General features: G+C 41.8%; 1 protein-coding gene across 1 annotated transcript in view; it reads right to left on the reverse strand.

The window, feature by feature from the left end:
• Window positions 1-24,740, reverse strand: part of LOC109044388 (uncharacterized) — a 132,260-nt gene that overhangs the window by 35,720 nt on the left and 71,800 nt on the right. The window contains exons 2-3 of the mRNA XM_019062092.2: window positions 4,289-5,331; window positions 233-487 (exon numbers count right to left, since the gene is read on the reverse strand). Coding sequence (XP_018917637.2) covers window positions 233-487; window positions 4,289-5,331 — 1,298 coding nt within the window. The remainder of the gene's footprint in view (window positions 1-232; window positions 488-4,288; window positions 5,332-24,740) is intronic.

Genomic DNA, 24,740 nt, shown 5'->3' on the forward strand with positions numbered 1-24,740 from the left:
GTAGGTCAAGCAGCCAAAAAAAATCTCCCAACTCGCTTATTTGCGAAATGAAATCCCACACCTGTTGAACCATCGACCAAGTGGTAGGTTCACGTAATGTTGAAGTCACTAGAAATTTTAAAAATCTACCGAAAGTAAAAGCTTCCACCTGTCATTAAGAGGCCAGTGGAGGGTCTTGTCTCTGTTCTCGTGGAAGTTGGGGGGTGGTTGAAGGTTGCGTCTGGTGACTTACTGGGGTCGTTAGTGACCGGGCCCGGGTTAACGGGGACCGGCGGGGCGGGTGGGTCGTTAGTGATGGGTCCGTGGTGGTCGCTCGTCTTTGCCGTGTTTCGGTGGCAGCACGCGTACAAGAACCCGCCCGAGCAGGAGCCCTCGATCAAGCCCGACGTCATCCAACACGTCAGAAAGAACTCGCAGCTCCCGGACATGCACAACTTATTCTCTTTCCCTTCCTCGAGTCCTACCTCGTTCGAGTCCGGCCAGTCATCTGTGAACAGTCCATCATACCCGCCCGGTTACCATCACACCACTACACTCCTCGTCGCAACTAGGGGCAAGTCAGAGCTGAGTAGGGGTGGAGAGGGGTGAGTGGGGGAGTGGGGGTGAAGAGGGGTGAGTGGAGGAGTGGGGGAGTGGGGAGTGGGGAGTGGGGGAGTGGGGAGTGGGGAGTGGGGGAGTGGGTGAGTGGATAGATTGGGGGAGAGGGGAAGGAGGCAGTAGTCTGTGAACAGTCCATCATATCCGCCAGGTTACCATCACACCACTACACTCCTCGTCAGAACTAGGGGCAGGTGGGGGCTGAGTGGGGGTGGAGTGGGGGATGGGGAGGGGGAGTGGGAAGGGGAGTGGGGAATGGGGAATGGGGAAGTGGGGGAGTGGGGAGTGAGGAGTGGGGAAGTGGGGAAGTGGGGAAGTGGGGGAGTGGGGAGTGGGGGAGTGGGGGAGTGGGGAGTGGGGGAGTGGGGGAGTGGGGATGGGGAGTGGGGGAGTGGGGTGAGTGGGGAGTGGGAGTGGGAGGGGTGGATGGTGGGGCGGAGGCAGTCATCTGGGAACAATCCATCATACCCGCCCGGTTACAATCACACCACTACACTCCTGGTCGGAACTAGTGGAGGCGACAGAGGCTAACGTCCCTCGTAACCCTTGCCTTCTACGGACGAGTATACTCGTCATCGCAAAACCGCATATGGGACAACCTTGTTTTGCTTTTTGGCGTGAATTTTCTGTACATCTGAAGCAAAAAGTTAAAATAGGCATTTTTTCATTTTTCAAATGCCTTGCAAATAGTCAAATAATTCTTACTTGCATGGGAATTCTGATTCTCTTTGCTTATGCAGGAAAGAATTCATGGTACAAATTTGCATCGTAAAATGATGATGGTTTTTGGGCTTCAAATGGACACGTATCTCAAAATTCGCGGCGAACATGGATCTGACGGTTTTATGCTTTCTTAGAGGGGCACCTCCTAAAACTTCCTAGTTCCGACCATGATTACACTCCTATCACTCTTTCAACATTCAAGGACTCGGACTTAATATGCATGGAATAGTCATGGGTAAGATAGGATTATATTCGCTGACTGTGTTCGACCTAAAAATCATGTATTTCTTGGAAAGGAAGGAAGACCTGAAATGGGCATTGTAAACATTTTTGATCCATCTTTGGTTTACTCTTCAAAAATCTATACTCGAGTCATTCTATGATCTTTCTCTGAACGACTGTCAAGAGATGGGTCAGTGAATGTGTTCGAGTCGATGAGACTTATACTGTTTGGTTTATGTTCCTCTGTAACAAACCAGAGTTAAAACCTAATATGCTGATTTGATCATTCAGCCGGAGAAGGCTGCGATGTAATTTAAATCCTGACCCAAAAAACAAAAGTTGCGAATAGGTTTATGCAGAGCTGCACAGGAAAGGTTCCATCAAGAGATATTTCCCAGCGCAGTCATTCACAAATAGCCCAAATCTCTACAGAGCAAAATAAAAAAGGCATGGCTTATTTTTTCTCATATTACAAAGTATTATCTTCTTGAAGACAGTTTGTATAAGGTTTATGGTGGATTCTTCACACAAAGGTATCCTCTCCAATAATTTTTCAATGGTTTTTTAGTAAGAAGTAAAAATGGAGTTGAAATAACTTAATGTTGTATCACTTCCGTCTCTTCATCAAAATATCAGGATGCGCATCGCAAAAATGGTAGACATCCATTAAAAAGATACTTATTTTTGTTTCAGAGGAATCTGTAAGTTAGAACGTGCCATTTCAGTCAAATTTGACTATCTCATCCTTTTACTCGTTTTCCTTACGAGTGGTGGGACATTAGCTGCATTACTTAGAATCAATTTGTATTGAGTTGTTTCCTCTAAATTAAATTTAAAGAAAAAAATCGATTCTGAAGGTTAATCAAAAACCATGGCGGCTTTTCACCTTGTATACTATTCTCTCGGTCCGATAGAAGATATTCGTAGTAAAGAAAGTTCAAACTGTCGAATTTATGCAAACGATTTTATTTTGCTCTGCGGATTTTGTGAACCATCAAGCAAAGCGTTTGAAAAAAGTGCGTAAGCAGAGGACTTCATAAGTCTCAGCAGCCGCTTGATGCTAGAATGACATCTGATGGTGCCTTTTTCAATGCTTTTGTGCTACTCGATATTTTTTTCTAAATGGGTTTACTCATGGTAGGCATTCGGTACCTTTGGTGATTGAGTCATACAAAGTTTACAAGTATGTCATAAGTTTGTCGACTCTGCATTTTTATTTTTTCTTGACTGGTCTTTTGTAAATGTGGGTTTGGTAGTCCTTACTGATGCAAAAAGTTCAGCGAAAGCTTGAAGTGAATGCAGAATGTACCCTGCTGCATTCATGTGTGAGTGATCACGTTTGCTTGCACGCGATGATGTTCTTAGATACTTATTGCGTGATTTTGTCATTTTTGGAGGCAAAAAAGGTAAAAAGTGTAAAAACTAGTGATTATTGCTCGGAGTCAAATTAGCAAAATGCATGGGAAGGTATACGTTGTGACTGACTTAAGAGGTTCGAGTGTGAGGCTACCACAACATGTGATGGTGTTGTCATGTCACTTAGTTTTCTCATGAGAGCAACCAAATCAAATCATGTAACAATGGTCTGCATTTGCTCTGGTGAATAATTATAATTTGAGGCATTAACAACCAAGCAAAAATGATTGAAAGAATTACAGTGTAACTCCTCGGAACATATAAAACTTATCAAATCAAGAAATCGAATCTGAGAACCATATTCATTGTCGTTCCTTAATCAGCACTTTTTCTTTAAACAGTCATTTTTCTCAAAACTTTTAAATATAAATTTACGAATTTTTTCATTAAAAAAATTTCTTTCATTTTCAGTATCTTGGATGCAAGTGCTATGCATTAAACAATTAAGAATTTCCGCTTGACAAAGACTAGACTCAGTTGACTGTAGCGCCTTGATGCAACAATTCGTGTGCTACGGATGTGCGTGTTGCATGTTCAAAATTGAGGGCAATTTTGTTTTTCTCACCTCTTTAGAAATGCATGGGAGTTCTAGCAGCTGAATAAGAGAATGCCTATGCAAATAAACTAGATGTTGGATCTCAATCCTTTCACTGCAAAAAAGTGCCGCTCTTTGAATGGTCAACGTACCTCAGGCTTTCATGGATTCTCTGATTTCCAAAATTTGAAATAATTTCCGAGCAAGTTTTGATAGATATCTCTTATAAAAGTTATTCTCGTTCCGCTAGTTTCATTCATCTTTCTCTCGAAGAAACGAATTTCGATTAATCGGATCGTTTACTTGGATACTGGGTTTGTAAATAAACTCGTAAGATTTTATTAAAAACTCCTAAAATAAATTGGGAAAAAATTATATGTTAACTTGATTCTAACGTGATTTGTGCATTGTTTTGTTAATTGCATTGTTATTTGTTTTCGATACTTCTAAGTTCTGTTAAAATACTCAAGAAATATGCGCCAGATATTGGTCATCAGGGGCATATTCATTGATTAGTGTATAGATTGCACCTTAATTCAAAGACCGGCCCGTTGGCTTAGTTTTAAGACTTCAGGACTTGGGACAGGACAATTTTGCCAACAAGACATTACAACGACAATGAATAAAGCCGACAGTTCTTCCTGAGTGTTCAAAATTTCGAGCGGACCAGAGTTGACATAATTGGATTGGCGCTCGAAGCAAATACCCCACAAACCCAAAAATCGGCACGATTAGTGTGTGAATACTAAATAGAAACAAGCTCGCCAAAAAAAAAGAATCAAAATCGACACTCACCGCGGTTGTCATCTGGGGCCGTGAGGTCCTGAAGGTTGCCCTGGCCGAAGGGCGCCTGGAGGGTCCCCGGTTCGACTGGGTCCCGGAAGACCAAGCGGGGACTCCGGGGACCCATGGAGGGGACCGGCGGGAGGGGCTGCTGGTAGAAGGACGTCTGGAAGGCCGGCTGCTGCGGCCACGGGTTGAGCGGCGGCCGGTTGGGGCGGAACCCCGCGTCCGCCGGCGGGAACCGCACGAACCTCTTGTTCGCGTCCGCGTACGTGACGCCCACACCGTCCCACCGGTCCTTGAAGTGGTACACCCGGTACGGCGTCACCCTGTAGTACGTCGGGAAGTGCACTATCGCCCTTTTCGATCGTTTCCGGGCCGAAACCTCCGTGCCGTTCCCCTTGAACCACTCCTTCTTCAGGTACCTCTTCCGGAACCGGTTGTCCTTCGCGAACGCCTTGACCGGGAAGTGCCCGGCGAAGCCGGGGAAACCGGTCCTCGGGGCCGGGCTCCAATAGCTTTTCCCGGTCCGGGATTTGAACTTCTTATCCGTGACCGGTTTCACCGTCGTGAAGCTGATGTACGTCGTGTCGTCGACGACCGGTTTCGTCGTGGTTGACGTTGAGGTAGAGTTTTTTGATTCGGCTCTTTTACTATCTAGGGTTTGATTGTTGGAGGCGGGGGAGGGGTTCAGGGTGGGGCTCGGGGAGGGCTCCGCCGTCGTGGGGGTGGGGTCAGTCTCGGTGGCTAGGGTGGGGGCGGGGCTCTCGGTGATGAGGGTGGTGTTGAGCGGGTTGTCGACGTACTGGTCTTCGTCGACGTGGGCGTCGAATTTGCTGGGTTTGCCGGGGATGAGGAGGTTGCCCTTTTCGTCGTAGATGGAGTCCAGCTCGGGCGGGAACTTGGTGAGGGGTTCTTCGGTGAGGGCGGACCAGTGGCGGGTGCTGTTGGCGTGTTCCGGGTAGTCGGGCCCGGGCCCGGAGAGCACCTGGCAGAGCGACTCCTCGAAGAGTAGGACTAGTAGTGAGTATGCCACGCCCACAGCTACGAACCGACTGAAACAGACGTGAAAAAGAACAAAATCAAAATTCTGGAACGTCACATCAAAAAGAATCACACTCTATAACATAAAATCATAAGAATAACGCGAAACACTTAACGCCATGGGCGCGAAGCGCTTCGTGGGGGTTAGACTGAGAGGCGGTTAAGGGGGCATAGCCTCCTAGTTTATCCTTATAAAATCATGAGCGTAACGCATATACACTGGGAAAACATTTCGGTGCACACTCTTTAACAAAAAATCATCAGAATAACGCGAAACACTTAACGCCTGAGGCGCGAAGCGCTTCGAGGGGTTGGAATGAGAGGTTGTTAGGAGGCACGGACGGGCGTAGCCTCCTAGATTACCATATGAAATCATGAACGTAACGCAGATACACTGGGGGAAAAAATTAGTTCTTTCGGCTGTAGTATTTGGTATATGCTAAGGTATGCAAAATCAAACCGGGAGTCTCTTGCAAGGCATTCTTTGGATCAAAATAAGACATTTTTTCTGTACAAAGTTTTCTCTGATCAGTGCGTCTAGTTTGAACTACCATCTCCTAAAATGATTGGAATAAGTAATAATTTTTTTCAGAATTTTTGGCGATGATCATGGACCTATGAGAACGGCTGAAATCCTACGATTTTTAAAATAAAATTCAACCATGGTCTTAAAAATATCGAAATCTGTAGTAGAGGGAATGACAGGAGGTCCAAGGGGCAGCGGTCAGATCGTTGAAATTTGGGTCGGCGTGACAAGAATCGAAAATCGATTTTACGCGGCGCAGATAGGGCTATGTCTTGCCTGATCTTGCCTGACTACCAGTTACTGTCAACATCGGGCTGCAGGTCATGAATTTTACTTTGAAAGAGCCGAAACTCCCACGAAATCCCTGGAAAATCCCTCAAATGGACTCATTCGGTAACCGTTATTTCGCTCAAACATTCGAATGAACGTAAAATTTTAGGAGAATGTTTTATTTCACGAGTAAAAAGGGAGTAGGGGTATCCCTCTAAAGTAATTTATCCTAATTCAGTGCTAATTTAATTAAACCCTTCGAGAATCATTGTAGATGATGTCGTTTTCTATCCAGCTAAAGCCAACAATTCATGCATAACTGACAACCGAAATTGCCGAGATGAAGTTCACTGTGATATATTAGCGCAGTTGCGCTAGGATTCCAACCGTGCAACTCTGCGAAGAGACTTGCAGAAACAAAAGAGATTATGCATGATCTGTGCGTCCGGTGCGAAAATGAATGGAGCCCTATTCATAGCTTGCTGAAGTAATGCTTTTCACAGCTAGCTTCCCGAGTAAATTAGAACGAGCTATTATTGATTCTAGTCCAAATAGCGTTGCTAGCGCTTGCAGCGAAAGGAAACATTGCTATTGATCTGAATTGCACCACTTAGATAGCGAGATTAACGCTTGCAATATCCATTTTGTCGTGGATTAAGTGAATGGTGAATTATTTCAAGCAGTCGTCAGAGCCGACTCATACCAGAGGAAAATTATTGCAGACCACGTCATGAGATGATAAAGAAAATGCAAATGAAAAGATAGCAGAGGTATTGTTGGTTAGAAAAATGTCATGTCTCTGACTGCAAGCAGTAGCACTCTCCGAGAAAAAACGGATTCAACGTGTTTGTTGCAAGTGTCAAAATGATGCGCGTAAATGGGAAATGAAGGAGTGAAAGCCAGACGGGCCGATTGCAGTGGTCCAAAGTTTCACCTGAAAGATAATTTTTTGTTCATTCACGATTGTATATTTTACATCAAACATTGTTGGTAATATTCTTCAACTCACCGGAACATTTCACCATAATTCTAGGAGAAAATTTGCATCCGTGCTTGGGTAAATTAATAAATTGTTAAAGATAAGCCCGTATCATACGATCAAAGTTTTCGGGCTGACAATCTTTGAGGGTCTCGTGACCCCACGTGACGCCACTTCGAGAGCTCCACTTTGATCGTCTGAAACGGGCTTAGTGCGTACAGCGAAAGAGATCGGAGGATATTCCGCCTTCAATTACATGATAGGCAAAAACGGACACACAGGAGTCGCAATAGTGGTATCATAATGTTTGTTTTACGCTGTCTACGTAGTACCTAATGCATGTAAAGCAGACAATTTTTCTGTTACTGCTCCGCGCGTGCTGGTTTCATGCTTATGAATGGGCCTGTTGTAAACTTTTGCTAGAGCAGAATGAAGAGTTGTTTCCTATAGATAATGCCTCAAAAATCACGATGAGCGCATCGGCAAAGTCTGAAATGCACTCATAACTTCACAATCTGCGTAAGAAATTTGCGTTATTTTGAGCTTCCCGCTTCAAAAACGATACTACTGCACAGGTGAACATTTTGTTAGAGGAGTCGCTCCATCGTCGGCAATATTCATCATGCCCGACGCTTGCGCAGTTCCTCGCGTAATTCGAGGAGAGTTCAAGGTCAATTAAGGCGGGCGAGGAAAATATGAACGTAAACACGCCGATTGTTATATGGTTTAATCCTGTTCAAGTGTTATCGCGTCCCATCACACGTGTTTTGGCGGACTGGCGTCGGCCATGATGAGTATTGTCGCCAATGGAACGACTCCTCTAACAAAATGTTCACCTGTACCGTAGTATCGTTTTCGAAGCGGGAAGCTCAAAAAACCGCAAATTTCTTACGCAGATTGTGAAGTTATGAGTGCATTTCAGACTTTGCCGATGCGCTCATCGTGATTTTTGAGGCATTATCTGTAGGAAACAACTCTTAGTTTTGCTCTAGCAAAAGTTTGCAACAGGCCCATTGGCCTCATACAATGAATTCATTGCTTCATTTTGCAATTCACAGAAAACCGTCAAAAGTTAAGGTACGCACTTTTGCAGTGTCAGCGTAGACATAAATCTTTGCAACGTTTTGATACAATTACTCTCACTTTACTCTACTATCCACTTCTTCAAATATTATGTCATACTGACTTCCGCTCTACAGTGAATGTGCGCCTTAAAAATTCAGGAGATTCAAAACAAAAATGACGGTTCACTAGGAAGTAAATGTTTATAAAAAAAAGTAGACTTGATTACTAAAACACTCAAAACTGAGTCGAAATGAATAACACATCGCACATTTAAATATCAAAATCGTCTCTGAATTGACCCGACCGCTGTTTTATCGATAAAGTCAAAGATCTGCCGGACAAAAAGAAAAAAAATTGTACAGGTATTTAAAAACGAGGGTTTTGACAGAAATGAAGTGCAGCACGAGGTAACTCACAACGATGCTGAATATGATGTAAGAATGAGTGAATCACTCAATCAGGATATTCACATGGATACTTTCACCTGTAGAACGATCAATAAATTATGTTGAGAATGGGACGCGCTTTTTACACGGTCGGTGTTGCTGATTTATAACGCACAATCTTAAATTTTGTGTGAATGAATATTTCTTAGCATTAGCGTCAAGTCATCTTCTTGACAATAGTGTAGTGACGGTTTTTACCAGAATACTTTTAATAGATTTCTTTCCTCTCGCACGGAAAAAACGAAATTGCTGATTCAACAATTACTTAGTTAAAAGTAGTTTTCGACATGTTTCAATCTAGATTTCACAGTAAAAAAATGCTAATTTAACTACCCTCGTGGTTAATTTAGCTTTCCATTATCATAAAATGTACATTATTTGAAACATGTTGGACATATTCTTTATACAATTTAATTGTTAACTCAGCAATCCATTTTTTCCGTGTGCTTTCTAGACCCTTCTTCTTTTTGCGTAATCCATTCTAGGTGCTAATGAAAAAAAAAAAAAAAAAAAAAAATCACTAAGAAGTGGCCCGAATTGTATGTAACAAAAAAACCTCTCTCCACCTTGTTATTCTAGGTACTATCGATATGTTTAAAATTTTAACCTTCAAGTAGATTATTCTCAGAAAATTGGAATTCCAGTCTATAGATTAACCAGTGAGGAGCGTTAGTGCCGAAAAAATTCTTCCATCGTCTTAAAATAAAGTCAAAAGTACTGTTCTCAACTAACCGTCGATATTGATACATTGAAATCGGTTGCAAAATGGAAACAGTATTTTTGACTTTTTAAACATCGCAAACGAGTGAAGTGATCTTGGAGTTACAACGTCGATTTGGCAACTCCGTTTCTTCGGCTGGAGTGGAGTTCCCAAGTGCAAGCAGCAGGGTAAATATCCATCGAAACTGACGAAAAAAATTCGGCCACAGAATCCGTGACTGTTTGAAAGAGGGCTTCCCCATATCCACGTCAGCGACATCGATGGCGTAAGAGTGAAGAAGATATTTCACACATTCAAGTGCCAGTTTTGAGCCCAAATATAGGGAGTTTAAAATCAGAGTCGAGCCAAATTGATTCAGTTAAATGAGGACGCCATGAATTGAGGGGCTAGGAGGACAAGGCGCATGAGTGTACTTTTTGCCATTTAAAGAAATACGTGTTTAAAGGTTCCAAATTACATGGAGCCTCATGATAAAAAGGAAGATTGAACTCACTTTTTGATGCTTTAAAGTTGGATTTTAGTTGTGAATTTTTCACAGAACATACGTACAAACTAGTTTTAGTTGAGTTCATGAATATCTCGATTTTTTCAAAAGCTGCGCGTATGTGCCTTGTCCTTAAAGCCCATCAATTGCATTCGTCCGATAAGCGGAAATTCCAGTCCTTGGAGATGTGCGGATGGTGACGAAAACATATATTCACAAGTTCGTCACAGGAGTTTTACGAGAGCCTTAAATGGGTATATACCCAAACATGCTTCTAATTACTTAAACATCCATCGGTTCAGTTGGTTTTTATAGGTTCCTTGCAAATTTTGTGTTATGAATATTAGTGTTTCTTCACTCACAATCAGTGGCGTGGCGTGCTTTGCGATCTATCGATATTTCCCCATTTGAAGCTGTGGTAAATAATCGATTATTGAGGTGTTCGCTGCACACACCCTGTATATCGATAATTTTCCATAGGTTTAAATGGCCGATCAATCGATATATCGCAAAGCACGCCACGCCACCGCTCACAATTTAATTCTCTTGGGTGCGCTGTTTTACAGATACGTAAGAAAGTTGTCTAAAAACATATTGATGGCTAAAGTATATGTGACACCACGTATGGCCATTGTGGTGTTTCAAAATCTCTGCTCCTATTTAATTTTTTCGAGGAAAAGCACGTCAATTGTAAAGCTGGAAACTTTTAAGAAATATTCTACTGATAAAAAAGAAAAGTTAAGTCAGTTTTCTAGGAATTAAGTTTATACTAATTTTCCATTAAAAAAATGGAGTACGACAGGAAGTCTGCAACGACGCGACGTAGGTTCACTCTTAGGCCATCAAAATGCAGTTTATAAAATTAATTCTATGAATTTAGTAACTTTCTGTTGTGAAGAATTTGCTGCCTTATTTTTTTTTTTATTTTTTTTTTAGAACGAGGCTTACTTTTAATGAAATTCAATCCCGAAGATTTGATGTGCGTAAAGAAAGTATTCCATTATTGACATGATAGATCTTGCTGCATTTACACGCGCGGTTATGTAACTAGAACTGCTGGCTTAAGTTCTCGAACAATTAGGTAAATTAACTAATTTTTCCGTTGTTGAAATAAGGGTCCCTGTGACTCGAAAAGCACACATCAAAGTTGTCACGAGTAATTATCACGGTCCGCTCGCCTGTCATTTGCGAATTGAGATTTTTGAACGGTTAATATATTCCTGACTGACCGAGAGCTTTCACTCGCAAATTGCTCAGAAAATTGCTAATGCTCGCAGATTTGCGTTTGCTCACTTCAAAGCGTGAGGTAACCAACTAATCTCAGCGTATTGAACCGAGACTTCGTGAGGATCATAATTCTATTGTCCAAAGCATTTCACCGTAAGCCTCCTAGATTTACCCAATTTTTTCTCATAAAATATTTAATCACAAGGAATCAGCGAATAACCATCCTTAGGAGCAGATTAAAGTGAGCCCCAATTTCATCAACGCGAGATCCATTTTTAATCAATTTTTCATGCAACTTCATAATATTCCGAGCTATTCAACACGATATGATCCATATTTGACCATTGTGTTACTTTGTCACTCTCTACTTACTTCTACATAAGCTGATTTAAAATCGACTGAAATGTGTCATACCCTGATCCGTTTCATCTGCATTTTAGTTCCCGTATAAAAGAGTTTCAAAGAAATCAAGTAACTTTCAGAGTGCAGACTTCTAAAGGGAAAGTCCGGGCACAAGTCATTAAAATTCATCTTCAAACAAATATGTATACTTTAATATTAGATTTCATAATATAACTTTTATGTTGTTTCTTTCATTTGTTGTTATTCAAATTAGCTGTATGATACCACTTTGACGAGGGAGGCTCTATGAGGATGGTTCATTTTACCTCTTGTAGTGGGCAGATGATCTGGATGAACAAAAAAGTGTTACGTACCTCATTTAATGGACACATTTGTATGAGGTAGCGTGGGCTAGCATTGCTAATGATTTTATCTTTTATCTTTAAGGAGGCTGAGACATAATGGCACGCAATTGGTTCATGAGGGATTTATAGTTCACCATTGTAATGAACACCTTTAAATTTTACCCAAGTTCCGTGATGATTATCCTCTTTCATTGGCGGATTCAGCAAACTGGCAACATTGTTTTTCTCCATTTAAACCTATGGAAACGTATCGATTCCTGGAGGGGCCAGGTGCTCCGACAGGAATCGATTATTTAACATAGGTTTAAATGGAGGGAATCAGGTTTTGCCAAATTGCTGGATCCGCCGCTGTCCTTTTTATGATGCTATGTTTAAGGTTCCCTTAAGCCTCCTTAGATCCCAACGTGAATCATAACGACGAAGTAAGTCTACGATCACATATTTTGTTTACGGTGTTTGACAATCTCTTTTCCTATTTTATTTTATTGTTTCAAGGAGCTAGAGCAAATCGGCATCATTCATTGAAGTATTTGCAGAATTTTCTTCGCTTGGAAAAATCAATGCAGTTTTTAAAAATCGTCGTTGAGTAGTTTTCCTTCCGTAAAATAAAGTATTACAGGAAATACGCGACGTCACAAATAGAGACACGTGATCGCGGACTTACACCATCGATATTTGAAACCTCCCTAAGGAAAGGAACTGTTTAAGGAACAACTATGATTACGGCCCCTGCTTTCTACGGTAATAAGTGGTCAATTTTACATCTTAAAGACCAACGCAGGCATTCAAATGACAGTTTTACCACTGAAGTATGCCTTTAAGATTTTCCCAAAACCACTTAAAATTTATCCGCCCACGTGGCAACGTGGTCTGAAAGCCCTTTCCGATGTTACAGTTCCCTCGTGTGTTGCGTAACACGCTCGGCCACATTACGCAATGTCGTTGTTTTGTTTTTGAGGAAAGTTGTGGGATGACACCACCAGAGCGAACTTTGCCATTTGTCGACAACCGGTTTGACTTCATTAAGGCACCCACCTCGAATTACGTTTCTTTGACACACACATATAATGTGTTGAATTAATTAAACCTCGTCCGGACCCCCCCCCCCCCCCCCCCCTGCCGCCGTACTCGCTCTGCATACGTGGTTGGGGTTTTAAACCGCTTGTGTCTAAATATTGAAGTTCTCTCTCTGGGTTAGTTGTTCACACGAGGAAGAACTTAGGTTGCAAAAACCACGTGAGTCAGTTTCGCTTGTCACAGAATCTTTTTTTGATGCTTTATGCTTAAAGATTAGCAAACTTCAACAACAAAGACAATCAGATCCGTCCAAACGCCAAGTTTCTACGTCCCATATTAACAGAGATGCGCCCGGCAGCATGACATCCAGTGGCGTGGCGTGAACTGCGATATATCGACTGTTATGAGAGACTGTTAGAGCTGCGTTTCAGAGTACCATAGGAATTCTTATAGCCGGCTAAAGAAGGCTACAGAAAATCATATAGCTGGCTGTAGAATGCGGAGATAATCATACGGCCGGGCTATCCAAAGCGATACAAAATTATGCAGCCGGGCTATAGTTCCTATCGCCGGGCTTTACACTTTATCGCCTGGCTGTTGCTTTTTCGCCATCAATTATAAAAGGCTATAAGAAATTGTGTAGAAATTCGTGTGCTTTGGAAATCGTTAAGTTTGAGACGGAACCACCTTAATATTTACAAAACACACATTATATTTTCCTTTAATACATATTTTTTTCATCAATTAAAATGAGAATAATCCATACAGGATGTGCAAACATTTCAAAATCATGAGTTGAATAACGCTAACTCCGCCAGATTAAATATTAGAGCCTAACACAAAGCGGAGCGGCGACGCACTGGCGCCTACAAACCTAACAGGGATACTTCACGCATTGCGCAACGCGTGGTGTATCCCTGTTAGGTTTGTGGGCGCCAATGTGCGTCTCGCGCTGGCTGCCCGCCTGCCGCGCCGCAGCGTGCCACGGCGCTTGAAGCAAATATTTCACACCAGAGGTATTGCACAGTATCATTCGAAACTGAAGGCGCTCTAATATATTAGTAATGGCAGGCATCCATCAAAAGTACGGAGCTTTCCTTGCAAAATAAATCAAGATACTACGGCCCAAAAAGAGAGCAGTATTCCAAAAACTCTTTTCGCCTGGCTGTTGCTTAGTCGCCATCGGCTAATAAAAGGCTATAAGAAATTGTGTAGCCGGCTATAGAAGCTATTGGAAATCTTACAGCCGCCTGTAGGTCCATGGTGTTTTGGAACACAGATTCTACTGCCAATTTTTACCAGGGTACTTCTGAGCAGTGACGATTCCAGCAAGTTGGCAACACTTTCAATGCTCCATTTAAATCCATTGAATAAGGCCCGGATACACACTCAAATTTCCATCAATTTCCGATCAATGGTGACTGGTGCGCACCAAAAATTTGACCGCCAATTTTGTCATAATTTTGATCGGAAATTGACGGAAGGAGCGTGTATCCAGGCCTGTATATCGATTCGGTGGCTGCCTCACCAAGGAATCGATTGGCAATCGGGAACAGTGTTGCCAAGTTGCTGGAATCGCCACTACGTCTGGGAAGTAGACATAACAGCCGTCGGAAGTGAGACTCGTAATCCAGCACTATCCAGCACATGATGACCATTGGAGGACACTGGGGAGTTGCGGGGGGACGGAGTAGAACGTCCAGCGGTCTTCGACATGCATGTGTCCATGTGCCGGGCAATGCAAACATAACAATGGCACGAAGGCAATTAGTTCGAGAGGGACCAGACGCTACAATCACAACCGAAGTTGCCAATTCACGACGAAAGGATTATCCATCATTTGGCATCGATACATAGAGGGAAATTCTGCTATTTTTGTGGTTTTGTGGCGCACCTGCCATCAACGCACCGTGATGCAATACAATCATCATAATGGTCGGAGTCATAATTTTCAATAGTCATATTCACTGAGAATCATGTAACTGGCTCTTCTTTGACCGAGAATAAAGCGTGCTGTGCCTGTATTGAGGCCGAGATTGTCAAATTGCACATGGAAATTCACCGACAACGATTGGAAATTGAATAAAATGTTACACCTTCACAACGTTGTTCACAGCATCGACATACATTGACATTCGGAAGTGTCACAAGCACGGAATGAGGCCCATTCACGTGGCAAAGAATCGAGATGAGTTTCTTTACGGAACGTATTCGATGATTTTTGTCTTTGCTTTTTGACTACCACCGCGCATGGGAAGTACGCCATTTTAACTTTCGGACGTTGCCAAATTTGTTTCGATAAAAGAGGACTATACTGCCGTGCTACACTGAAAAAAAAAATCTCGGTGTATTTACTAAGAAAATGGTAAAATTACCAAGAATTCAGGGTTCTATTTGATCCCAGTTTTTTCTTGGTAAAATTACCATTTATGAAATTGGTACTTTTACCGAGAAATCTTGGTAAAATTATTGAATTTTTCGGTAATTTTACTGGACCTTGGTAAAAACGACAATATTTTTTATCGACTGTGATAGAATTACCGAGATAAAATGGCAAAGTTACCGGGAATTGATTACCAATAAAAGTGGTATTTTTACCTGAGAAAAACAGTAAAAATACGGGTTTTTAGGTAAGCTTACCAGTCTGTCTTGCTAAAATTACCAATAATTGGTAAAAAAAAGGAGATGGTAAAGCTACCAACGGACCTTGGTAAAAACGCCGAGAATTTTTTTTCAGTGATAAGGAAAAGCATCGTATGAACATTCGAGAGTGCTAAATATCCTCCCATATAAAATTTTTATTTTTGAAGATAGTTAAGGATATGTACCAGGTTGCGAATAAAGTTCTTTTGTAAATTCTCCGAAAAAATTTTCGCAGATTTCCCTAGAAATTCATATTATATCAAAGGAATTTTAGCAACGTCTGATGGCTCATACGGCGTTCTTCCTTAGCATAGCAGTATTCAGGGAAACTTGCAATTATTTGTCTTCCAATTTTTCAGAGAACTGAACTTGCAATTTAATCTAAAGTATTTGAGCAGTTCAAGGAAGAGTATATTTTATAACTTTGCACCAAAATTTTAGAAGGTCGCAATGTTTATCCGGAATATTCTCTCATATGACGGCCTCCCACGCTTTTACTTAAGAGGCCCTAATAGCAATGACTGTTGAGATATTTATTAAAAACTTGTCAATATATTTGTAAAAATACACATGACAAAATTTAGGTCAATAGGTCCCGGATTCGAATCCCGGTAGTGGCGCCAAATTTTCACGGAACTACAGGAACAGATTATCTTCGGCCTTAGTCCCTGAAAATTTGAAAAGCCCGAAGCACGGATTTGCCTAAATCCCTTGATGGTTGTAGGTCCCTAACGAAATATAAGCCAATCAACCAACAGAAAAAAATGCTGGTTTAATCTTGCTTAAATGGCTGAATTGGTTTCTATTTCCAGGTCAACAAACATCAAACGTCCTGCAAGAGGTTACAGATAAAAGTTTGTCAGGAGATAAAAATTATCACTGAGATTGAATTCCTAACGCACTGCAAGGTTACCTTATATTTACTTAAGAATCTGTGGTGATTAGCATATTTGTGGATCAATTAACAGTTGCTGAGCCTGTTGTGTCAGTATATGAGCGGAAAAAACGTCTCAGTGATAAAAAAGAGGTTATTGAAGGAAATAAATATCAATGCGGTGGGCTGAAGGGCCTCGCTCAAAGAAAGCATCTTAAAAGCCCGAGAAGCTTAATTCTTCAAAAAATTCTTCTTATGGAGCAGTTGCACAATCAATTTATGTCCTTTCAGCTCCTCTTACCAAAAATAAAGCTTATTTTTTGACCAAATGCTGAACAGAAAGAAGGCTTTAATTTGTAACGCTTTTGTGTAACGCCTATATGTATAACACTTAAAAAAAAACAGCGCAGCGCAACCCCCCTCCCCCCTAGATTGCAGTTCGGCTGACTTAAACCCGTCTATTTGACTTTAGCCCTCTTTTGATTTCAGTATATTTAGCGGGAACAGGATGTTGAGGCGACCCAGGCACATCCTGGTTCGTCTGGGCAAACTCACACACAGGTCAAAGCCTCGTCCAAACGCCTAACGTGATCGCGCAACGGTCGACTCAAGGACGGTGCACACCGACTAGCGCCGTTGAACTTGTGACTCATGACACACATAATAGCAAATCATCCGTTTCGAGTGTTTTGTGTGATGTTGCACAACGGCGCAACAGGAACTTCTGCGCTATGATTACTCAAGCTTGGCTCCAAGTTCAAGTTGGAACTTCGGCTGGTTTCTATACGGGGGAGTCAGGAAGAGATGGAGCCGAAAAAGGCGCTGTGAACAACGAAGAGGAGTGTTCAGTAACAGCTCATGATGAAATTGTTTCAACAGAGAATGGGTGTTCCGTGGTGCAGGGTGTCTACTAAAACAGGCTGACCAAAAATCAGCACTTTTACAATACTTTTTCAGTACATTCCCATGAAATTCAGTACCTCATCAAGAGAAAAATTCAATACTTTTACAGTGCCTCCGATTGACGAATTTCGCAAAATTAAAAAAAAAATTGACTTTCCCGCTCAAATTGTGATAAAAATAAAAAAATTCCGGACCTACTTGCGAAATTTTCGCACTTTTTCAGTACTTCCGGACCGCCCTTAGAAAATCAGTACCGTTTCTGGACTTGCAGACACCCCGGTGGTGCAACAAAAAATTGGACATATTTCTGCTGGAAAGAACCAGAGACGGGCGAGAAAAGAAGGAGTGTGCTCGTTAGTTGAGGGCCGTAAGTATGAACGGGAATTATAATGCGCCATTGACATCAGCAGGAATAAAACGAAGGGATCGCGATCGCCCAGCTCGGGGACGCAGGGCTCTTTAACTCTGGCTCATGAGTGCCGCATATTTTGGCGCTTAGTTCCTTTTGATTTAGTGTAAAATTTCACTTTTCCATTTTTACAAAAGGAATCACGTACACTTTTACATTGTTTCTTATGCAGTTTTCCAGCACATACATCCCATATTTCCCGCCCATCTCTAGTTTCTTCTAGCAGAAATACGTGTAATTTAAAAACGGACATCACTAAGTAGGACAAACTTAGCTGCGGTGGACCTTTCTATAAAGGGCGTTCTATTTTCGGAATGAACGCCGCTTAATTGTATGAAATAAGGCTGTAGTCCATGGAGGTTTGCTGGAGCAGTTTTTTCAAAGTAGGGAATAATGTCGGAGTTTGCAACTTTGACATAAAATTTCTCTATTTTCGTCACGAAAATGTGGTGAAATTTTATGAGACATTAATGTAGGGTCAGTTAGTTGTCGTTAGAAATGCAAAAATCTGACCAATTTTCATTAATTGCCCCTAGATCTGCAGCCAAAAATACCTAACAAGTAAATATGAATGATCATGATAGATTACAGAAGTTAGTGGCTGCCAAATTAATGACTTTTTGCTCGCAGTGCGAAATTAATCATACAGTTTAAACTGTCAAGAAATAATTTGATATAGAATGATGGATTATTAAGCCATACTTAAAACTGTCACTTTGCTTGACTTCTGTCTACATGACCACTAAACATTCAGGAATTTGGCAAAAGCACCTAACTTTCTTTAATACTCCACACAGTGCAATGAAAAAAATTAGTAATTTTTATGATACTTGTCAGAATACCGTACAAATATTATGATCTTTTTATCAGCTTTTCTAACCACTACCCAAAGTTCCTAATAAGATGCTCGTAAAAACCAGGAATTTAACCTCCTGCATTTCCGTTTCCGGGAATCGATATTCAGACATTCGAAATCATATCGACGAATTTCCTCCTTTCTAGCACTTGCTCGCTCAGTCCTATAATTGGATATGATATGATTGCCGAATAAGGATTAAAACAAACGGTCAGCTACGGTTCAAAAATACGTCTGCTCTTTAAAGGTTAAAATCCGTCGCCCGGCACACTTTTTTGCGGCAAAAAAGTAACAAAGGCACAGAGATATTACGCGACGGAAAGATCGCGGTGATAACATCGAGCGAGGAATTAAAAATGTGGTCGGGCGGTTTTAGTGAGCAGTTAATGTCCGGTATTGCATAAGCGCTTAAAAAAAGAAGAAAAAAACTGAACCATTACATCAACGGACTGAGTCACGGTCCATAAAAGAGAAAGAGGAAAAGAGAGATACACGGCACACGCACGGCCCAAATGGACGTATTCATGCTGAAAGGACCTATGTTACACGAAAACTCCGGGCACATAGTTCCTTTTAGCACAAATTCGTCCAAATGTTCTGCTCAGTGGCATTCGGTCGGGGCAGGAATGCACTGCAATCGCCAAAATACTCAAGGTCGTTTGATGTTGGTGACGTATTAGCATCTTTGCAAACTCCCGTTGCATTTATGGAATGTATTGCATATCAGGGGGCTCCGCCCCCTGCCCGCTACGCGGCCCAGCCCCCACAACGTGCTCTTTGAGACCTATTTTTGAAATGAGGAAACCTATGACAAAATGATCAGATTAACTGAATGATTTGGACTGCATTCTGTCACTTGGAACTACAATTCTCGGCTCGATTTGGAAAACACGTATGCATTATTCTTCCGTGCTATAGAAGAACGTCGTATGAACCTTCAGGCGTTGCAAAATTTCCTCTGATAAAATACGAATTTCTTGGGGAAACTATGAATATTTTTCTTCCAATTTTTTAGACTGTATTGTTCGCAATTTAATCAAAAATATCTGAAAATTTCAAGGAATAACATGCGTTAATTTCGTCAAAAATGCATGTTTGATCCGGGGAACTTTGGCAACTCTCGAATTTTCATGTGGCGTTCTGCCTTAGCTTGGCAGTATTAGTTTCTCTATAGACATAAGTGTTCTTACAGACGAGCCAGAAATTGCAGTTCCAAATTTCTAATGGTTGATCAAAAAGTTGAGAAATATATTTCGGAAACTATATATAGTTTGGCAAACTTGTTTCGCAAACCGTTAGCAACCATTGTTAGGTCGTCAAAGTGCGCAACAAGTTGCTAATTAATCATCATCAGGGGTACAGTGCTGGTATTTCGGTGTAAAGTTCGGTGTTCTTATGTAAAAGTTCGAGAAACACGATGGTGCTACTGGTTTTCTCTGAAATCAACTCTCAAGCTCAAAACAGCTCTCAAGTTGAGGCCAAAATGGAGGGGATATCCCACCCTACCCTGAGAGTCCACCTCGACATTAAAACAAACTCTCCATGCAAAGATAGGGAGCAAATACATTAGCAGGGTTGCCACTTTATTTGGGGACTCCAAAACTGAAAATACGGCACCCCTGTATTTGCTCCCTATCTTTGAATGGAGAATTTGCTTTGATGTAGAGGTAGACTCTCGGGGTAGGGTGGGATATCCCCTACATTTTGACCTCACTTTGAGAGCTTTTTTTGAGCTTGGGAGATGATTTCCTTGAAAACCAGTGGCACCATCATGTTTCTCGCGAACTTTTACATAAGAATCAATGGTCAAATCGCAAATCCCTCACTCATGCAACATCTCCATTGGTGCACCTACTCGGATATCTGGCGCCAAAATCAGCCGGGAGTATAGTTGGGATTCTGATACTTTTTTCCCCGGAGGTACTGAGGTACTCCAGAACGATCGAAAGATGCATGCAAGTCCCAAACCGTTCCTTTGTCTCTGGCTCATCAAGCCGGTTCCCAATCAGCCAGCCAGCGTCGATCCCGTCGAAATGCCAAGTTACGTTGGTCGGGGTCCGCAACGCGGAAGCTGCGTCTCTTTCCTCCTCCTCCGATTTCGGCGCCCGATTAAGCAGGCGCAATCTCTCATGCGCCGATCCTCGCTCAGCTTTCTCCGCCACCGCGGCCACCGGCGGTGGGGGGGGGGGGGGGGGTGGCGTCCTCGACGGCCGTTTCAAGGTAAACCCGGCGATTACTTTCACTGCCCGGGCGGGCTGCCTGGCGCTCCGAGTGCAATATGCAACGAGCGATGAGCTTACGCCCCTCCCTCCTCGCCGTATCTCATTTATTTGACCGTGAACGGAAATTCGACGTACGAGCTTCGAGACGCCGGAAAGTCCGGGCCTCCGACGCGGAAAGCTGCGCCCGGAAATCGACTTTTACCCGACTCGCGGTGTGATTAGAGTACCTGTATACCGGGGAGTATTGCCATCTCTGTGCCGCTCTCTGATTGGTTCGTCAGTTTTAGGCTATCTAACTGGTAAAAAAAACCTCTTGGACCAATGCCGCGGTGCATTGACTTAAGAGAGCAGTTTCTTGTCGCCGGATTTAAGAGTCTTGAACTCTTGTTTCAAGCGGATTTTGCATTGATCCAAGCGGCTTTTGCATTGATTCAAGCGGATTTTGCATTGAAACAAGAGTCCAGACTCTTAAATCCGGCGACAAAAAACTGCACTCTTGAACCAAGAGGTTTTTTTTTACCAGTGGGAGCTCCAAAGTTGGCCCGATCAATTTTTCGATCGATGCCATACCCTCCTTATCCTGCCGTGCTGAGAAAAAAACGCCGTATGAACATTCCAAGGTTGCCAAACTTCCACGGATGAAAGATGTGATTTTTAGGAAAAAGCATATTTCCTCTTGAAATTTTCTAATAATTACGATTAAATTGCGCGTATTCTATCTGAAGATGTTTGACAACACAACACCTGAAGGTTCTTTCGCCGTTTTTCCTAGAGTACCAATTTACGGGAGAATATTGCCATTTCTGTGCTTCTCTCTGATTGGTTCATCAGCTTTAGGCTATCGTGGAGCTCCAAAATTGGCTCGGTGTAAATAAACCCGACTTAGAGGAACACGTAATATCGGCTGAGAAATGAATGATAATCACACTTAAAGCTTACTTTTCTGCAGAAATATTCATTGAAGTTCGATTCGAACTCAATTCAGAAGTTGAACATTGTAAGTAACGAGTAATAACAAAAACATTTCTATCATGCCCAAAATCACGTCTAAAACTTTGTAGAATTTTTCCGCCATCTTGTTTGTTTACATTGGGCCAAACTAAGAGCGGAGAAGCTGGGGTTTGTTTACATTGGTCCAACTTTGGGGCTCCATGATAGCCTACCGATCAGAGAGCGGCACACGTTTTCTGTAGTAAAAGGATTGAGATAGCAATACTCTCTCGTATACAGTACTCCAAGTGTGATGATACTGAAGCAGCTTAAAGAGTGGTGAAGAAGTTACACTGAAAGAAAAACTTCGGCGGTGGAGGCCGTACTTACGGGCTGTATATGCCTACCGTACGCCGTACGCGTCCCAGGCTCAAAGGCAGAAAGTTCCGGGTGTAGCACCCGGAGCAATCAAAGCTACGGCTTCAGCACCCGGAACTTTCGGTCTTTGTGCCCGGGACGGACGGTATGTCTACATAGCCCGTAACTTTTTATCAATGTAGGCATTTTTAAGGGCAATTTCTATGACTAAGAATCTCTGAAGGAGGGGGGGGGGTCAAAAATTAAATTGATGGCCAAAGTGCGAAACCACGTATCTACGATGGAGGCGTTGCAGACTTCCTGACGACTTCATTTTTTCTTTTGAAAAATTTGTGAACGTAATTATTTTAAAACATTCCTTGATTTTTCCTCTCTACTAGTAGAATATTCGGTAACATTTCCAGGCTATGAAGTTATACAAGCTTGGCTTGTTCCTTTTCAAAAAATAAAATATGAGCAGAAATAATGAAGATCCTCAATTAAGGTACGAGGTTTCGCACTCTGACCATCAAAATATTGTTTTCAGCTCATTTTAGAAACGACGCATGTAACGTTAGTTTCCTTATGCTTATGGAGATAGGTGCTTTTATAGAGGAGCCAAAAATAATGGTCCCTTATTGCAAAATTTTGTTCATCTAAAGTAAGTTGAAAAACCGAAGGTAATATCTGCAGGAAAAGTGAAGAGTAAGGTTTTTTTTAGAACGTTCTTTTGAAAGTTCTAAATGTTCTTCTGGCGGAAAAGCAGGATTACCATTCAATAGTGTTGCTAACTCAAGAGGGTACCGCAAGTAACCCCATCCAATGACTACGTTGTCGTACAACGCAAAAACGCCGTAAACGCCACTTTAATTTTTTTGGAAACGATGTATTATAGCAGAAAAACATGTGTACACTTATGTAACTTGTGTTGGAACAATGTTTTTACAAAATTATTTTGCAAAATTATCAAGAAATTAACCTGAAAATTTGAGGTGCATAGGTACAACAGTTTTTATTTCATAAAGTGTTAAGTTCCAAAAAATGCGGGAAAATCTTGATGGATTTACGGCGTTCTTCACGGAAAAAAAATCTCGGTGCATTTACTAAGAAAAAGGTATAAAATTACCTAGAATTCAGGGTTCTATTTGATCCCAGTTTTTTCTTGGTAAAATTACCATTTTTGTAAAATTATTGAGCTTTCTTGGTAATTTTACTGGACCTTGGTAAAAACGCCAATATTTTTTATCGACTGTGGTGAAATTACCGAGATAGAATGGCAAAGTTACCGGGAATTGGTTACCAAGAAAAGCGGTATTCTTACCTGGAAAAACCAGTAAAAACACCGGTTTTTAGGTAAGCTTACCAGTTTGTCTTGGTAAAATTACCAATAATTGGTAAAAAAAGTGAGATGGTAAAGGTACCAACGGACCTTGGTAAAAACGCCGAGAATTTTTTTTCAGTGTTGCTTAGCACGGCAGCACGCCTCTGAATATTTACTGGTCATGAAAGAAATTCCAGCGCTTTAATAAGTTCTTTAATCGTTTAATTCACGTTCAGCTGCACACAGCGTAGTGCGGGCATCACGCAAGGAGCCTCATAACAATTTTCGTCCGGCTATAAACGTCCTCTACAGGAGTTCAGAGGCGAGATTTTTATCGCGCAAATTATGAATTGTTACTCCACGCCGCAATGATTCAAATAGTAATAAGCGCACACTCGCACTCTGGTGTTGTTTATCTAATATTTCGATCCGATCGTTGTTTGGGAGCGACGTAACTTCCGTTTTTTTTGGTCTGATTCCCTCGAATCTGTCTCTTCCGCCTCCTCCGTTCCTTGCAGTTGGATTTTTGCCGATTTAATTTGGTCAGCCAATCATCATCTCATTCATCAATAAATCATTGAGCCTACATTCCGCAGAGGCGGGCCGATTTTATCTCCTTTCAAGTCATAGGCGGGTCCAGGAGGGAGGTATAGGGGGCGTGCGCTCCCCTCCCCCCCCCCCCCTTCGCCCGAAAATTGAGGAAGAAAAATAGAAGGAAGAAAGGAGAAAGGGACGGGCGAAAAAAAGGGAAAGACGCGTAAAGTTACTAATTACTCATGACGAAATTGACTAAAACTGCATATTCAGTGCTTCAATAATTTTTATGGGGAAACGGAGGCCCCTGGACCCTTAAAATGCCGTGCTAAAGAAGAACTTCGTATAAACATTTGAAAGTTGCCAAATTTCCCTTGATAAAAAATGTATTTTTGACAAAATTTATGCATATTTTTCCTAAAAATTTTTAGATATTTTAGATTAAATTGCGTACAAAATAATCTGAAAATTTCGGAAAATAATATTCACAATTTTCTCAGTAAATTCGGCTATTATGGAAGGGAACTTGGCAGCGTCTGAAGGTTCATACGGCGTTTTTCCTAAGCACGGCAGTGCACCCATCCAGTTCGAGGTGTTTGGATCGGCCTTTGTTTTAAGTAAGCACACAAATACCCGGAATATCAACGGTTTCCGAGTTATCGGCCAAAAACCGTGAGAAAATGTAGTCGATCTTTTGCCATTTTCCGATTTTTTGTGTTCTTAGAGAGGAGGATTTGCAGGGGGAAAATTTGGATCCTCGTTTAGAACCCTCTATAAGTCAGAAATCTGAGGAGCAAAAAAGTCCTGCTCCCAAAACTGCATAATAACACCAAATGACTGGCCTAAGTTTCTGTCACGATTAGTCATTTTTCGAAAAATCAAAATGCAACAGAGAGTCTGCAACGTCGCAAAGTGAGTTGTGGGGTTTT

The sequence above is a fragment of the Bemisia tabaci genome, chromosome 8 (genome assembly GCF_918797505.1).
Source record: "Bemisia tabaci chromosome 8, PGI_BMITA_v3".
In the NCBI taxonomy this organism is placed as follows: domain Eukaryota; kingdom Metazoa; phylum Arthropoda; class Insecta; order Hemiptera; family Aleyrodidae; genus Bemisia; species Bemisia tabaci.